The sequence below is a fragment of the Dendrobium catenatum genome, unplaced genomic scaffold (assembly GCF_001605985.2).
Source record: "Dendrobium catenatum unplaced genomic scaffold, ASM160598v2 fragScaff_scaffold_1510, whole genome shotgun sequence".
NCBI classification, from domain to species: domain Eukaryota; kingdom Viridiplantae; phylum Streptophyta; class Magnoliopsida; order Asparagales; family Orchidaceae; genus Dendrobium; species Dendrobium catenatum.
Window position 1 is genome coordinate 21787 of NW_021319972.1, and position 19150 is coordinate 40936.

General features: G+C 36.1%; 1 protein-coding gene across 4 annotated transcripts; it reads left to right on the forward strand.

Annotated features, from left to right (window-relative positions):
• Positions 1–37: 37 nt before the first annotated feature.
• Positions 38–18835, forward strand: LOC110115050 (protein PGR). Of its 4 annotated transcripts, none has more exons than XM_020848160.2 (6): positions 38–188; positions 307–460; positions 564–677; positions 13150–13372; positions 16794–17042; positions 17129–17465. In XM_020848160.2, exons 1-6 carry the CDS (start codon positions 167–169, stop codon positions 17258–17260), a joined length of 894 nt encoding a protein of 297 aa, XP_020703819.1. In that variant the 5' UTR covers positions 38–166; the 3' UTR covers positions 17261–17465. The 4 variants fall into 4 exon arrangements, 3 of the variants coding, with proteins under 3 accessions (XP_020703819.1, XP_028556231.1, XP_020703820.1); XM_028700398.1 differs by having other exon boundaries at positions 49–188; positions 377–460; XR_002305291.2 differs by adding an exon at positions 18258–18835 and having other exon boundaries at positions 60–460; positions 17129–17332.
• Positions 18836–19150: the final 315 nt, after the last annotated feature.

The following is a 19150-nucleotide window of genomic DNA, read 5'->3' on the forward strand; positions in this document are numbered from 1 at the left end:
TTAGGGTTTAGGATATGGTTTACTAAATCTGAATTTCGGAGAATTTAATAAGCCCCGTTAGTTGAATTTTGTCTGTGGCCAAATAGCCCATTTAAATCAGAACATCCGCCGTGAAATTTCGCAAATTCGGCGAACCCGAAACTGGTGGGGAGTTTCTCACTGCCAAATGTCAATGGCGAATCAAAATGGTAATACCTGCTCGTACCTTCATCATCTCACTCACCCCTTCTTCTCTTTTAAGAGTCGGCCTCCTTCCTCTTCTCTTTCAACCCCACGGTTCCAAAACCCTACTCCGTCCTTTGCCAGCAAAACAAATGGACGATTTGTGGTTTAGATTTTACCTGGCTGTGTTAATCTCGTCTGTGATTGCGGCCAGAGCATTCCGCAGGAAGTCTGTCGACCTGTCCGGCGTGGCGGCGGGGATACCGGTCATGGTCATCCATACGGTAGCGGGATATAGGTGATGTTTATTGCTTTTCTTCTAATTATATAGCTTCACGTTTGATTAATAAGTTACACGTCTGACGTCTCTGATCCTTTTTTTGTGCGTTGGTGAAGTGAAGATTTGCGGTGCTGCTTCTGGTTTTCTTTTTCTCGTCATCGAAGCTTACGCGGGTTGGAGAGGAGAAGAAGAGGGCAGTGGATGCTGAGTTTAAGGAAGGAGGTCAGCGGAATTGGTGAGACGTCCTTTATTATTTTGTTTCTTTCTGCGTCTTATAGTTTACTAGGCGTGCTTTCACGAAGGTCAGTATTTTGTAGTTGTTTCTTGTTTTGGATTGAATTGTTAGCTTCCAAGTTAGATTTGTATTTCCTTACATGTGCCATTTCTGTTTTGATGGTTTGGTGAATTTTGGACCTTTCGTTGGAGATCTTACATTGGACTGCAAAGCATACTTTTTTCATTTATTTTTTTTGTTTCAAGCTGGAGCTAAGCTCGAACGTTGTTTTAGCTTCAAAATATTGTTTAAGCATGTTTTTGCTAACTCTTTCTTGCTGGAGTTTATATCATACTGGCCTTGTTCAACCTCAACTAAACATACAATTTCACTACTATTTAAGAAAACGTTGTTCATTTCCATGCATAAAATTTCACCGAGTTCGATAAGTATACAAATTTTAGATCTTTATAAAATTTTTAAGCAGGGCAATGAACAAGATTGGAAGGAAAAATCAATGTAGTTTAGTACGTATTTGAAATATGCTTCCATTCCGTAATTGCTCTATTAATATTTTACACATGAAATACAAACAATGGATACATGGTCTATATAAAAGAATTAATTAAGAGTAATAGATGAGCATTATATTTAGTTCTCGCAAAGGTTGTTGTTGGGTAACAAATATGCATAGAAATGAACAGACATTTAAAATAGTTTGGCAGGCAACAGGTAGGGTACCCGTGAGTAAATTGACCACTTACCATTCTGTATTCAGAGGCAAGTAGTAAAAAATGATTATTTGTACCCGATTCTTGATGGATATCAATATTCGTTAGATACTTGATATCTGCTAGAATAAAAATATGTAAAAAATGAAAATTAATTATTCTCCCCTTTAAATATTCACAAATATATATATAAAAAAAACAAACACGCCTAATATACTATACATTTTGAAACAGTAATGTTAACAAAATAAAAAATCATATCCCAACAACATAGTAATCTAAAGTCACTATTAAATTTTAAATCCTAACTGCATAGTATTTGATATTTGATAGGGTTTGGTGTGCTTAGGTATCCATCAGATTTATATCAAATCGTATTGGCTAATCAAATGCATAATAGTTTAAATACCAAACCCAAATAACCATCATATCATATTAAATTATTGGGATTTACTATTGGATTCAGTTCGATAGGCTATGCCATTGATAATGAATTGTTGTCATCCCTAACAAACCTGCATTATTTGGTCAAGTTTCAAAAATATATTGGCTTGTTCCTTTGAGAAAGCAAATTGGCATAAACAAACCCTAGCCCAATTGACCATCAAGATGCCGGTTAAGAATACTAATTAAGCTACATTCCTAAGCTTAAACATAACATGTTATTAAATGATTTTGCAGTTGGATCTCATTTGGATTCATTGATTCTTTGTACTTGGTAATCCCAGGATGAAGTCAACGCTCAAATCTTCCCAAATGGAATTGAGCACAGATAGAGGAGAATACAATCCAATGTTTTGACTTATACCTTTAAATTGTTGACAGATGGAGCATCGCTCCACATAACGAGAGACATCACGTTGAAATCATGGCCTATTGAAGCAATCCTAAAGTTACAAAAATGTATTGTATTGACCAAGGTTGGTTGCTAGTCCTCCATTGTGAGCTTCTTTAATGAGTTGTTGTCTGATACACAAAACAAATTTTCTTTGAATAGAAAGCTATGGCGGATTGTATATCTAGGAATTAGACTATTGTTTATGAATTTCCCCTAGATTGTAGAGAAATCCTTGTCATATGGATAGTGCTATTTAGGCAGGCCAAACCAATGAGTTATGTGTGTAATTGGACAAGGCGGATCATCTGCTTAAGTCATGATAACTCGGTTAAGTGTATTGGACTTGTGTTTATGTACGAAAGTGAATTTTTGCAAATAAAGAACCCAGCAGACATGCAATCTGCTTTTATTCTTCTAACTTTTTATAAATTGCAAGGCTTGATGATCACTACACAGCTCAAAGTCTTCATGCAAGATAAAATGTTCCCAGTTTTTTAAAGCTTTTACAATCGTATTCAATTCTTGTTCATAAACCATCCATTTTTGTTGTGTAGAGCTCAACTTCTTGCTGAAGTATTCTGCAAGGTGGTCTTGTTGTGATAATACAACTCCTATGTCACCATTGCGGAGGCATATGTGTCAACCTAAAAGGTTTTTCAAAATCAGGAAAGGCAAGGACTTGAGCTGTACTCAAAGCAAGTTTGATAACTTCAAAACTTCGCTATCTTTCGTCAGACTATGATAACATCTTTTCTTTCAAGCACTCGGTCACTGGAGCCATGAGGACGTTGAATCATCTTATAAAGCATTTGTAAAAAATTGCGAGCCCATAAAAACTGTAGATGTCAAAGAGTGAACGAGGTGTAGGCCAGGTCATGATGGCTGAAACTTTAGTTGGATCCATTTGTATACCTTTGGCCGAGACAATAAAATCCAAAAATTAGACTTGTGGCGCATCAAATTTACATTTAGGAAGGTTAAGATATAATTTGTGTGTCCAAAACATCTCAAAGATTTGAATTAAATGAGTAATGTGCTTAGCTAATGTAGGACTATAAACAAGAACATTATCGAAGTAAAGGGCACAACATTTACCCAAGAAGGATTAATACATACTTCATGAGTCTCATGAAGGTAGAAGGAGCATTGCACATACGAGAGGGCATCACCTTCCATTCATATAGACCTTGGCAGATCTTGAACGTTGTTTTCCACTCGTCTCCCGGCCTTATGCGAATTTGATTGTAACCACTTTGTATATCTAATTTAGAGAAAATGGTGGAGCCAATTAATTTGTCCAATAAATTTTCTATTAGTGGCACCAGGTAGAAACACTTAATTGTAATTTCATTAATGGCTCTACTATTGACACATATGTGCCTTTTTTCATCTTTTTTTGGGACTAGTAATGATGGCATTGCACATGGGCTCAAGCTCGGTTGAAGAGGTTGTTTAGCCAGTTATTCATCCACTAATTCTTGTAGGATACCATGTTTTTAAGACTCATCTTATAGTGTGGTAAATTGGGCAAGGAAGTATTTGGATTGAAGTCTATATGGTGTTGTAAGGCTCTAAGTGGAGGTAGCTATGATGGTAGTTCTTCAGGTCCTATATTTGTAAATTGCGTCAAGATGTCTTGGATAGGTTTCAATATTCCAGTTGGTGTGCAAGTTTCGGTTTGTTCTGTAATTAATAAAGAAAATATGGTACCAGTCTCTCGGCCTGCATGCAACAGAGTAGCTCCAGAAATGATATTAAAAGCTGATTTGTTTGTGTTAGCTTTGGCGGCCAATTCACTGGTGTTTGGCCACAACCATAGGTTTTTTGCCCTTCCACTCAATAGATAATTGTTTTGTCTACAATCATAGATGAGACCAGTGTCAAATTGCTATGGCCGATCAAGAATAATATGACATACATCCATATCAAGAATATCACAAAATGCTTCACAAACATATTGTTTGCTGATGGAGAAAGTAACTCGACACACCCCATAAACTACAATTTTAATGCTTCTTTTTACCCAACTTATTTTATAGGGATGCGGATTTTAGGTAGTCTTCAATTGTAGAGCTTGAACTAGATACCGAGAAACAATATTTTTGGTACATCCATTATCAATTTACATATCACATACCTTACAATTCAAAGTATATTGTGTGCGAAAAATAACTTTACGCTGAGAATTGGTGGGTGTAGACAACAATTTCCCTTCATCATCCACCTATTCTTTGATTTCAGCTTTGTTGTCATATTCTAATTTATTTTCATCTACTTCCCTTTCAACAAGATGCAATTGTTGTCTGCTTGAGCATTCATTATGTAACAACCCGAAAATGAGAAGTATTTTAAAATATGAAGTTTTTAAATTTCTGTTTAAGTTGTAGTGCTTCAGGGCTGTTCTTGTGAGCGTTGCGACATTAGGTTTGAGAGCAAAGCAGCGCCAAAAATTGTCGCTGCGGTGTTTGAGTCTCTGTTTCTACAATAATTTTGAATTCTGCATGCAACGCTACAGTGTTGGATCTGAGAGCTGTGATGCTAGATCATTAACAATGTTTTTATTTATTTTTTATTCTAAATATCTATGCCATTTCACCCCACTGCCTCTCATTCTTTACTTGCTCGGGAAGAAATTGAAGGAAGAGGAAAGAGAATAGGAGAGAGAGAAAGTTTGTTGGGGCCTTTTTGTCCATCGTTTCTTTTACAAAAAGTGTTCTAGTTGTTGTAACTTATCCTCTTGCTTCTACCATTGATGATTTTGGTTTTTACGGATTTTATCTCTTCTAAATATGATAAAAATGCATTATCTCCTATAGGGCTGTCAAAACCGGGTTACGTCGAAATTGACCTGGGTACATACGAGTCAACCCGAATCCGACCCGTTTTTTAAAACAGGTCATTACGTTGGACCCGAACCTGACCCGCTTCAGGTCCGGGTCAACCCGACCCGACCTGTATGATGAAAAAAAATAAAAAAAAAAGTTTTTTTTTTAACTTAAAAATAAAATATACACAATTTAATTAATTTATAAATAATTTATAATTACAGCCTATGATGCATCGACACGGCACTTAAAGAGGGTATGCATTGTCGGACACGGACATGCGTCGGACACGGCATTGGAGTGTCGGAATTAAAAAATTAAAATTAAAATCGGACACGCATGTCCGATTATTAAATGAGGTATCGCTAGTTACATGCTCGGTACCGCTCAGTACATGCTCGGTACCGCTCAGTACATGCTCGGTACCGCTCAGTTGATGCTCGGTACCGCTTGGTACATGCTCGGTACTGCTAGGTACATGCTCGGTATCTTCCCATACAAACAACTTACGAACTTTAAAAACAAGCAGAACTTCAAAATTCTTAGTAACAAAAAAAAAAAAATGCACGACGCATAAGTCATAAAGAAAACCGCAAGACTTAAGATAAGCTGAGTGATAGATAAACCGATGAGGCGATGAGTCGAGGACGCAGAGGAGGAGAAAAGTTGAAAATGGCTGGGAAGAAGGCAGGAATTTCCTCGAAATCGAGCAGGCGTGATGGGGACATCAGCTCGTGGAAGGTTTATCAGAGGCGTGACCGCCGATCTACGACCACGATTGAGTCTTTGTATTTCTGAGTCATTTATGTTATTTTATTATGCATGTATTTTCTATTTTCTTAGTGTCATTATGTTTTTTTCGTTTGTACCCCTTTAGTGGGAATTATCGTATGTGAGCCCAAAGGGCAAGTTGATCTTTTATTTTCTTGAGTCCATTATACTTGGCTATTTATAGCCCCTGTCTGATGTTTGAAGTTGATGAATGATATTATGAAAATTTCCCTGCAATCCTGTGTTTGTGTGAGAGCGTGAGAGCTTTGGAGAGAATTCCCTAGGGAGGGACGTCGGATCACCCACCAACCTTGGAGACGGTTGGGTTCGTGGTTTTCTTTTGTTGTTTTCTTTCATCATTCCTCTTTTCCCCTCCATTATTCATCTTCTCGCATCCCAATCCACCACTAACTTCCAACCAACACCTCCTCCAATCCAAGCCCTCAAATTTTCCCCTCTAACCACCGGCCACCTCACCCGATCTTCCCATACCGCCGGCCATGGCCCCATAGCCGCCGGCCACCTCCCCACTCCCCTTCTCCTTTGGGTTTCCTAATTAGGTTGGAGACTAATTTGGGAAATTTTTGAAATTCAAATTCAATCAAGTTTGAATTAAAAAATCTTTCCTAATTTAATTCACCTATTTTAGGAAAGTTTTTGATTCATATCTATTTGAAATTTAAATTCAATTTGGATTTGAATAAATACTTTCCTAAAGCCCAAACCCAAATTAGGAGACCATAATTCCCCCCATTAATTGCCTCTCTTAACCCTCATTACTGCCGGCCCCTATAGGGATAAATTAGGAGTTATTTCCTATTTATCCAATCTCTTCTATTGGAAGCAAATTCAAACTCCCTCACCACTCATGGCTGAATCTTCCCAGATCTCCAAGTCCTAAATTATTTCCTAAACCAAAGATGGGAATTAGGAAATAAAATCCCCACCCCATGCCACTCAATCCCGCCGGCCTCCTCTCTCCCTAACCGCCTCTTCTCTCTCTCCAATCCTCTCTCTCCTCTTTAATACCTTAATTGAATTGAGGCTAAAATTCTCCCTCCAATTGCCCTACTACCTGAACTTAGAAAATCTGAATTTGCTCTCAGATTTATGCTCAAAATCTGAAACTGTTTTCAGATTTTTGGGAAAGGAACTTGGAGCTTGTTTTCTCTTCACTTGCAAGAGAAACTTCTTCCTCTTTGCTAGTGCTCAAGAGTTGTATCAAATACTAAGGAGATCTTGTCTTCCACTACCCATGAATGGCGGATCCGGAGACTGATTATGGAATAACGTGGGACGAGGACGGCTTCGTCGACATCCTACAATCCACCTTCTTCGACGTATACAAGGATTGATCACACAGTCGAGGATTACCTGGAGCGCACTTTGATCTACTTGGTCGAAGCCTTTGACGAGCATTTCGAAGGCATCGAGTGGAGGATATCCACTACTCCTTGACGAAGGTTTCTTTTTTTCCTTTCATTATATTTCCTTAATCTAACTTCTCTTGGAATTGATGACAGTCATGAAGGATGACTCTCTGCCGCTCATACTAAGCTTAGTAAACGTAGGGCTTGAGTGCACCTTTATGCTTATTAACTCTCGTTGTTAGATTAGAGATTTCTTTGAAACTACTATTTGTCATTGTGTTATTTTCTTAATCTATTTGGAAGGCTTCAAATATGTTGCTGTGTAATTTGGCCTAAACGGGTGTGACCCCTATTTGTTTTAATTCATTGTTTTAAAGTGCTAATAGTTTTGATCTTTGATTATTCTAATCACGAGTTGTGCAAAATCCTATTGAACTAATAGCATTGCATACTTAGTCCTGCATCAAGGTGAGCAACCCTACCTTGGCGGCTTGGAGCCTTGGACTTTCCCGCAGGATCGCTATTTTGACTTAGCATAATGTCAAATAAGGCAATACGCTTAGCTTAAAAGCCCTAAGGCTGTAATTGTGCGGGTGCGACTTACGTAAATACTTAATAGTGCGGGCGCGGTGCGACGAATCAATTTCTAAATCGGGTCGAACCAGGTCAATTTTGGGTCACTCGGGTTGACCCGTACTTGACCCGAAATTTCATACGGGTAGAAAACCTGAACCTGAACCCGACCCATTTCGGGTCCGGGTTGACTCTAACCCAAAATTTTCGGGTCGGGTTCGAGTCAGGTTTTCGGGTTGTATCAAATATTGGCATCCCTAATCTCCTAATTCTGTAAGCTTTTAGTATGTAACTTTTGATATGTTATAGATTTGATCATTTTAAATAATAAAATATGATTTTATTGCATTTTTACCAGTTAGAAATGTGTATATGAATATTTTTAAGAAATAAGTAGGAAAAGGGTATACTAAAAATGAATTGAATTTGATGTACCATGATTTGATATGATAATACTGAAATGTATGTGCTAAAATGATTGAAAGGACTAATATGTTCTGGAATGTGATACTAATCTGACTGAAATGATGCATTGATTAATATCATATACATACAACATGATAATCCCACATGATACCCTTAAGATTCATTGTTTCACCGATAAGAGTTATAAGGAGCTAGAGACTGATTGTGAGTTATAAGGAGTCAGGACGACTGATCCATATGATTTAATGGAAGTTATAAGGAGTACATTGATTGTGGACCATAAAGGGTGACTAATTGGGAGTCATAAGTGCATGAAAAAGATATCCTCATCTGAATATCTGATAAAATATTGATTATTAATTATTGATATTGATTTCTACTTATTGATAACTGATACTGATTACTAATTGATATTGACTATTGTTATTGATATTGTACGGACAACGACCTTACGGATACTGATTTCTATTATTGCTTATTGCAACTGAATATGAACACTGACACTGTTTTACAACTACATAACTGATAAATTGATGAAAATAATTAAATGATATGATATGATTGAGGAAAATTAATTGAATAATTAAGATAAAATGATTGATTGTTTGATATAGGTGACCGATACAAATAGCATATATTGATTTATAGATTTTCTTATATGATTTATAACATAATGTTTCTCTTATGCCTTGTATTGATTTAAGTTGTAAGATTTTAGTAATTTGTTTAGCTTTTATGCTCATTATATGGTTTTACATGTTTAAAGGAAAGGGTAAGGATTTTTTGGCATGAGTTACTGGATGTCATGCATAGTTTTATTTCCACACTATTAGCTTAGTTTTCTTTCAGTTCATCTGGTTTACATATATTCTTTTGTAGCCAAGGTTATTGTATTTATTATTTTGGTCTTTGAATGTAAAATGTAAATATTTATTTTAGTAATGTAAATTATATTTTTTCGTTATTTATATTACTTTAATGCAATTAATCATCTTTGGATATTAAATTGATCTGGTTGTTAAATAAATTTTAAAAGAAATATAACGAGGAAAAGATAATAATGAGAAAAAAAAGAAATTCTTTCACTTTAGATTTCGAGGTGTGACACTTTGGACTTTTGTCTGGGTTGGAAACTGAGAAAACACTTGCGATTCAATGTGTTATGTGGCCCTGTGGAATAGTGGCAACAATAGGTTTCACAATCGGTTGTTGGAGTGAGGTTTTGGATCGACAACTGGCTCTTGATAGTGCCTTTTGGGAGTATAACTCCAACTATGTCGATTAAGCTGCATTTCATCCTTTAAGGCAAAATTGACAGCCTGAGATAAAGACCAAATATAATTCAATTCCAATTTATCTTGAATTGCTTTCTGTAACCCTCCAATGTATCTTGCCACCGATTGATTGGTTGATTCATTCTGGTTGTTTCATGCACTCAGCTTATAGAATTCCTCGGTGTATTTGCTAACGGTGTGGGTTCCTTGAGAGCAGTGTTGGTACTTCATGTAAAGCATTTGTTCGAAGTCTGTGGGAAGAAGATGTCCTTGTAGCAAGTGTTTCATTCGATTCCGGACTACGAACACACTCTTTGCCTTCACGCTGTCTGGTTTGTAAGAATTGCTACTACTGAGCGCCTGCACCCCCTTTCAACCTACAAGCCACATACTTCATATGTTTTTCAGAGGCTATATCCATATACTCGAAGAAAGTCTCCATAACTCTTTTCCAATCTAAATATTATTCAATTTGCAATCATCCATCGAAGAAGAGAATATCAAGCTTAATAGGAAATTTATTTTGAGACCGATGGAACCTGCTGTCATTTGCACCACGAAATGTATCATTGAGAACATAATTTTCATCCTCCGAATCAGACCTCCCGATAGTTTGTTGGAATTCTAGTTTGAGCTATGAATCAGAATTTTAGCAAACAGGGGGTTGGATGTCTCCTTATCGTTCGAGCTCCCAGAGTGTGGGCTATTGCCATCGGTATGGTTTTGCGGTGCAACATTGGATTGATGCTAGCACCCTGTCTGAGTCTGCAGCTCATGATGAACTTCCACTGTGAAACGAAAGAATTTGGCGGAGAGGGTTTCCAGTTGTTTGACGACGTTTTTTTTTGCATCGCCAATAATGCTTCTAAGCTCTGATCACCGTCAAGAGTCACCCGTGAACTTCCCTCAGCCATTTAAGCCCTGGATGTGCTGTTCCTCTGATACCAGTGTGGTGTAGAAGCTCACTAATGAACAACAAGAATAAGGAGAAGCGGGAGAGACATGAGAAAATAAGAAATACTATCTTATAAACAAAGTTCTATTTTTCTGTAAAACTGAAAAATCATTGCCTTCTGTTTGTTACATATATGTCTAGGCTTCTTTCTGTTGCCATATCAAGCCACCACAAATTAATGTTAGATTATAATAAATAACTGAAAAGGACAAAATACTCAGAATAACAGAGAAGAAAAAACGTGTTAGTGACAGTGAAGTATACCTTCTTAAAGATGCACCACTTCACAAAGTAATGGAATATTTAATCATGGAAGGGCAATCATTGTAGTTGCTAGCACAATCTGCGCTACAAACAACTTGGAAGTTTCCAACATTGATTAGCAAATACTGCTCGCAAATATAACGGTAACCTCGATTTCCGAATGGTACGGCAAATCCTAATAAAAACACAGCCCATACAACACGTTTTGATTGCAGCCTAGTTAGATGAACACTTGCATAGTTTTTGCTTTCACTGTAATGATAATTACCAACTGAGGACATATTTATCATGCCAAAATATGTGTGTTTATAATGTTGAATGATGTACAAGATCAGACTAATGACCAAAGTTCATTAAACAATAATACTTCGACAAATTTAATAGAAGTGCTACACATTAGATTTGATGCATTAAATTCAATGGTCGAGGAAGACTTCTAAAATAGCCTTCATAATACATGAGGTCACTATGAATTTGTAGAATGCCTTTTGGCTTAACAAACACATAGTATTTCAGATCGTGATGAATAGTATTCTCCCCATACTGATGTTGGTTTGAATTTGTATTTTTTAATGATATTATGATACATAGTAGATCACTTATAAAGCACAAGAACTATCTGCAATTGGTTCTGGTTACTTCAAAAATAGTTGCAATGTTTTAAGCCTACTAAGTACGCCTTTGCTGAATCCCAAATAGAATACGCGGGGCACATTACTTCAGCAAAAGCCGTAGTTGCAGATCCAACCAAATTAGGCGCAGTTCGGCAGGGCTACATCCAAATTTTCTTAAATAGTTGCATTGATTTTTGGGTTTACCAAGTTATTATCACAAATATGTCCGACATTATGCTTCAATTGTTCTTTCATTGGGTAGAGAAGGCAGAGATTTATCGCATTACAACAGTCCATTACTTCATTTATCTATTCTGATTTTTTTCAAAATTTTACTTACCATTCATTGAGAAACCGATGCATTTGGCATTGCAATTGGTGTTGTATTACTTCAATGGCTTACTTTACTAAGAAATTATCACCAACAATGTAGAAAGCTTCCATTTATGCACGCGAATTGCATGCTATTACCGTACGGGTTGGATGTTCACGACGACATTTATTGGGCAATCATTTTATCATTCATACCGATCAATGCAATAAGTTATACCCACATTAGAATAACAATGATTTTTTATCAGATTATGAGTCATTGGTTATACCATCGAATATAACCCACGAGCATCCAACAAAGTAATTGATGCCTATGCCAAGTAGAAGAAAATGATGGGCCAGCACAAACAATACAAGCCCTAAATAAACAGAGACAATAACTTGGAACAACTGCTAACAAAAAAGTCTATGTGTTTGGATCAATTATGATCCGAACAAAAGTTGAGATTGCATTGAAACCACATAAAATTAACTATATCTTATAATTTAATATCATAGAGCCCTCATAAAAAATAACATAAATCACATAAAAAATTGCACCTCAATTATGACATCTCTAATATAAAAATAGATCCAAAAGAATTTAACATAAATAAATGCTAGATAAAAGAAAGTATTTTAAACAAATGTGATAAGATCATATTTCTAGCTTTTTATCTAACATTAACAAATAAAAAAATGCTTATTATCTAAGAAGAATCAAGAAATTTTTTAGGAAGCTCAATGGTTGGTGTCTGCTCGCATGAAGGAAAAATCAGAGAGATGAGTGCCAATGTCTGCTCATGCGTGGAGGAGAAACCAGATACCGAGATAAGAAGATCAAGCACGGCTACTACAATGTTTGCATGTGGAGGAGAAAATGATGATAAGATGAGAAGGTACAGCGGGGCCTAAATCATTTATTCTTGTACTCTCTCTTTTATTCTGTATTAAATCAGTCACCCAACGAACCCAAGATACATGAGATGCCATCTCGAAGACGAAATATGATTTGCTGTGCTTTCGTACTCTAGTGGTGTGCAATGAGCACATGAGAAGGCTACGACATATGACTCCTCCACTTAGTAGCGCTCCACCTTTGAAGCACGTTTTGAACAACATTGAGAGCTAGCAGTTTCCTTCTGAGGACAGGCTGAAGCTTTTACATATTTTTTAATTCAGGGGAAAATGTGTTCTCTACAATCAATCCAATTAATCTCCACCATCAAAAGGCTATCAAGCCCGTCTAATAAGTTAACCTTCCTTGGGTTACCTAAAATGCAAAAGCTACCAAAATAGCGTTCTAATTTTGGGGTATTTAATTTTGTAAAATTGAAAAAGAAAACGTCTGATTTTGGTTGCTGTTGAGTTCAGCAAGAATAATAAAATACCTCTTTTTTTTCTTGCTTTTCTTAAAACAAGTCTTCTGATGTTGTCGATGGTTTTGATATGTCTCATTGATAACGTTATAAAATAATGAATCTTATTTCATTTATGCCATTATGTTAAAGCACTTGTGTCTTCATTCTGATATATGCAGGAGACAGGTTCTAGCTAACAGTGGAATCGCATCCATCTTGTTAATTATATTGGCTACATTGGCTAACGGACAAGATCGATGCTTGGATACTAATGAGTCGAAGATTATAACTAGTCTTATGGGTGGTATAATTGGCCACTATGCCTGCTGCAATGGAGATACATGGTCTTCAGAACTTGGAATACTAAGCGTTACACAACCTCGGTTAATCACAACTTTCAAGGTACAAAAATCTTTCAATGTTCATTGCTTTATAAATTTCCATTACCTCATTCTCAGAACAATTTGATGTTAAGTTTCCATGAATCACTACTTAATGGATGAAAATATAATTTAACCTTTTTTATCAGTTATACTCTTCAAATCTGAATATGTGATGTAGAACTTCAAATTGTATTTTCCTGAAGTTTTCCATGACGAGGCTAAAGGTAATAGCATCCAATGATGCAATCAAGTAAAATTTATAATGAAATTGTATGCATTTATTGATTTTGTTATCTTCAAGTACCTTAATCATCTGAGCAGGTCAACTTTCCTCTGATCATCATGAGCAGGTCAACATTCCTCTGATCATCTTCATTATAATGATCAGAATATGATTCCCAACTTTCCTATATTATTGGTTATTTTCCCTTGCAGTTCAATAATTTCATGCTTCTTTCCCATCCAACTTATCATTCTAAAGTTATGCTTAAAGCTAAATAAAAAGCTGATATCATGTAGTGTTTTTGATTATCTAATCTTGAGCTGATCCAAACCTGGTTTAAGATCAACTCAAAATCTTTCAATCCGAAACAAGGCTGATTGTAGGCTTGTTTGATCCAACCGTATCTTTGGTAAAAATTTGGAGAATTGGTTATGTATTTTAATCCTTCATTTGTGTTAATTTATATATCTTATGAGAACTTATAATCAGAAAGATTAAAAAAATTAGAGACTAAAAAATAGCTATAGAACTAATTATAATAAGACAGTTCCCATGAATTGGTGTGATGGTAGAAATTATCACATGGATCACCGAAGGTGTCAGTGAAAGGAGGTAGACGGATTGGGGCACTAGAGGTGGCGGACAACCATGTGCTGGAGGTAGATAGCTCTCTAGGGAGAATTCGAGGGCAAATTTTAAGCATATTTCTTACACTCCCACTCAAGCGGATGAATGTATATTATCTTTTTCAGGCTTACATGATAATTTTTAAATATTGCCATTAATAATCCTTTAATGAGAATGTCCACAAGCAGTTCTTTTGTGGTACGTATGTTGTACTCCTGTGGTAATAAATGGAGTACAAATTAGGCCGTTGTCATTAATCTCTTTTATAAAAATTTTATAAATTTTAACGTGTTTAGTATAATCCTGTTGCATGAGATTAGGTACAATATTAATGGCTGACTTGCTATCTCGATAGATTTTTATAGGGTATATGTATTCAATCTTTAAATATTCTAGGACAATTTTTAGCCATTGCAATTCACAAATTCATTATAACATATATCTAAGTTTGGCGGCTGCGCAACATCTTGCTACTTCATTTTATTTTTTCTTATCTAAGTCATGAGGTTGTCCCTTAATAATGTGCAATATCTTATAGTTGACATCCTATCAATCATATAACTGGCATGATCAACATTTGTGTAAGATTCAAGACTCAAATTCTCCCATTTTTTGAATAAAATCCCTTTACTTGGGTTTCCTTCAATTATTGTAAATTCAATGTACTGCCCTGAGGAGTGATTTCTTAAGATTGGGCACCACACCAACAATATAAGCAATGTCATGTCTAGTATTTGGTAATTGGATAATTCTTCTCGCTAATCTATGATGACAATATGAAGATGAAGAATTCATATCAACAGTATGCAACATCAATGCTAAGGAAGTAATTTGCTTAATTCTTTGACTTCAAATTCATGGAGTGGCCTTTTTTTTTTTTTTTATGATCGCTTTCTTTCACGTCACTGCTTGCTATGATAATATCGTCAATATTTTTTTTTTAATTTTTTTATATAAGGTTGGAGACTTTGTAATATAATGTCGTCAATATAAACTATAGTAATGTAGAGAGTTCCCTTGATGCCGTATGTTTCACAAACAATGTATTGTCTCATTAAATTTATTTGTTATCATATGTTTAGCTTTTCTTTGTTGAACTTTCTAAACTACATGCTTACAGATTGCTTCAACTCACTGACACGGTTGCAGAAGGGGCATTGAGGGGCTGCCATTCCCCTACTAGCCCAGCTCATTAATATTAGGCTAAATTTTGTTATCAGTACCATTTATCACCTAATAACCCTGTTAATGTAGGGTTATGTTTAGAATTATGATTTACAGGTGGTTTTGGCCCTCATTCTTGATTCCATTCAACTTCACTGCTCAGTTCGGCTTGCCGCCTTAGTCCTCTCCCTCACCATGAATCTCCCTCCTCTCTCTCTTTCGTCCTCTCATCCTCATCTCTTCTCTTATATATATATATATATATATATAGATGTTGTGTGCTTTGAATTCCCCCTCTTGGCAGCTTTCCCACCGTTTTCTATGTCCTTGGCTACTGTGTGTTGCTTTGGATTCACTCCCTAGCCACTGTCTGCGATTTTCTGTGTCCTTGGCTGCTGTGTGTTGCTTCGATATTACCCTTGGCTGCTGTCCCTTGGGTTTTGTTACTGTCTTTGTGTGTTCATATTGGCTGAATGGTTGGTGCTTTTATTTCCTGTATTTAATGCCTTTTCTCTATATTTAGGGACTGTTTTTCCTGAGTTGGGAGAGTTTTTGGTGAAGAATTTACATACAAATCTGCGGGTTTTTAGCTTGCGAGCTAGCCTCATTTCCCCTTCCCCTCTTATACTTCGTCTCGGTCTTCTAATCCCTTCTTCACTATCCACGGTTCTTGCCCCATTTGTATCCTTCTTCTCTTATGAGCTTGGTGGTGTCTGCTGCCACGTTTTGTTTGGTATTTGCCGAATCGTTCTAGTGGTGGATTTCGGGTTAGATCTATCCTTTGAGCACCTATCCTTTTATTTCGAGCTTTGCATGTGAGGTAATCGCTTGTTGGCTGTTATGAGGGTAGCCTTGTTTTCATTTCTTTATGTTTACGGATTTTGATTTATATGTGGATGTAAGCTTTAATGAAAGGAAGAAGTTCCCTATTGCTTTCCTAAGTGTTCTCCATAAAATTTTTAGAAACTTAGGTTGCATCAGGTTTGCAAAGCAGATTTTAAGCATGTTTTTGGCAAGCAAAAATTTTGTTTTATCAAAATTGTTTTTTCATCTAGGCTCAGCTCTATTCAAGTTTGATCAAAGCTAGGGCTGACTTATTAGTCGGCCTATTAACTTCAATCTAAGCTTGATCAAAGCCAAAATGTAATCTGATTTTTGGGCAATCGTTGATCTTTGAGTCAAGTTTATAGCCCATCATATTTATCCAAATAGAATGGTCGATTCGATTTTGACAAACCTTTTGGTGTGGTATTTTTTCCCGACATCTAAAAATAGTGAAAGTCTTCTTGATCTGCATATTTCTTTGCTATTCTCGCTGCTTGGCATGATTAAGCCATCCTTTTATTAATTTATCTTTCTTTTAAACTGATGTGATATTATTAAACCGTTAACTTGCTTTTGTTGATCTTCATTTCTTTCCCCGCAGACTGTACCCAAGGGTACAAACGGTGGGATCACTCTAGATGGACTTCTGGCAGCTACAGTTGCTGGCATCGTCATTGGTGTTCCTTATATTCTTGTTGGACTGATCACGGCTGAATGTTCTGCAAATGTAGCTTGGAGGCAGCTTCTAGTAGTACCAGTTGCTGCATTTGCTGGGCTTTTTGGAAGCCTGGTAGATTCATTCATAGGTGCAACGCTACAATTTAGTGGATATTGTAGCGTGCGAAAGAAGGTAACGCTTGCATTTGAGAAACTCACAATCTGTATTCGTTTCTGAAATTTTTTTTAAGTTGGAATATTTGCTTTAACTTGCTTAAGGTGGTTGCCAAGCCTGGACCAACTGTGGTGAAGATCTCAGGAAGGAACATTCTGGACAACAATTCAGTTAATATGGTCTCTGTGCTTTTGACATCACTGCTTACTTCCATAGCATGTATTTACATCTTCTAGGTGCTTAATTAGCGTCACAACTCAACCCGGAGGCTCGGATCATTGAGGTGGGAACAAACAATCGGACGTAAGGTTGAAATATAACATACAATCTATATACCATTAATTCTTAAAACCATTTATTTTTGTTTCTTTCTTTACATGCATGTAAAAAACTTCTTATATCACAAAAGAACTACTAAACTAAAATTTTCATTATCATGAAGGTTTTCTCATATTTCTTAAAATAATATAATTGACAAACAAGAGACATTTGAAAGTAGAATATCTAAACTTATCTATACATAAAATAAAATTATACATGCACCTAATGTTAGTTGCTAGTTGTCATATTAAGTTGTAATTCCATCATAAAACTGAATTTTTCCGCTTTTTGTTACATATTTATGAATTTTATTATGCCTTGATTGATAGTTAAGGCATAATTTTATATACATATCATTTTATATCATGCTATTTACATATCTAACATCCTAAATTTTAATATTTCGTGCCTGCCACCCAAGATAAAAAATGGGTATAAGGAATGAAATATTAAAGTTTACAGGGTGGTATGGGTGATAGGAATGAAATATATGAGTAACATATTTAATATTAAAGTTGTTTATGTATGCTAGACATGAAAAATTAAAGTTTTGAATGTTAGATATGTAAATAACATGCTATAAAGTGGTATGTATGTAAATCTCCCTTTACCTATACTTAGTATATTTGTTTTAGGGGCACCTTTTATAAATCCAACTCACTTATGGTTGATAACCTTGTCTGATACCTCACATGTTGTCACAAGGGGTGTAGGATATACTTTTACTATTGTTTGAGGTGGTAGATGAAGTCATCAATATTTGGGTACCTTAGGGTCTCATGTTAGTACCATATTGGGTGGCTCCATTATTTAACATGCACAAATAAGCATGCGTATGACTCATTTCTTTATTTCATTCATCTTTACATATATTATCTATTAGTAAGAAACATTGTAATCAATTGTGGCTAGGGGTGTAAACGAGTCGAGTCAAGCTCAAAATTCGAGCTCGTGCTCGAATCGTCTCATGTTGAGCAGCTCGTTCAGCTCAGTCCCGAGTTGGCTTGTCGTTGCGTTCTCTATCGTCCCGAGGTTCATCAACATCGCGTTCGTTGTGGAGCTTTGTCATCTTGAGCTACGTCGTCGAGATCCGTTGTCACGAGCTTGTTGTCGCGTTCGTCGTCAAGATCAGTCATCATCACATCCGCTGTCGAGATCCGTCGTCATGAGCTCGCTTGTCGTTTTGGTTTTCTCGCCTGACCTTTGATTCGTCCTCCTACCCGCAACAACAGATATTTCATTTTTCCGCCCAGTCACCTTCGCGAGCTGCTTGTCCAGCCGATGAGTCGAGTCCGAGGCCTGTTTGAGCTCGATCTCAATAAGCCATCGAGCTCGAAATTGTGTTCGAGCTCGATAAGCTCGTCTCGCTGAGCCTATTATCGAGTCAAGTCTGAGTTGGCTTGCAAGTCGGCTTGACTCAGTTGCACTCCTAATTGTGGCAAAATGTAAGCATACTTCATTTCTAATAATATGAAAAATTATTTGCAACATAAAAAAGTTAATTGTAGGCTGGTATGAATCTTAAACATATTGATTATACACAATAAGTTTAGAAGGAAGGAATTGTACTTCAATCTAGAAATGAGATAGCCCACCTTAATTTGTGCAATTCAAGTTCTTTTTTTAATAAATCAATTTCAATTCTAAGTAAAAAAAGATGCACATTGAAAATTATTTTAATTCTTCTTTAATCATAAATTTACATAATCTTCAACTAATTTGCTTTGATACTCAATAATGTTAAAATTAAAACTAAAATTTTTAAATAATTATATAGAATATCACATAATTTCATGATATAATTT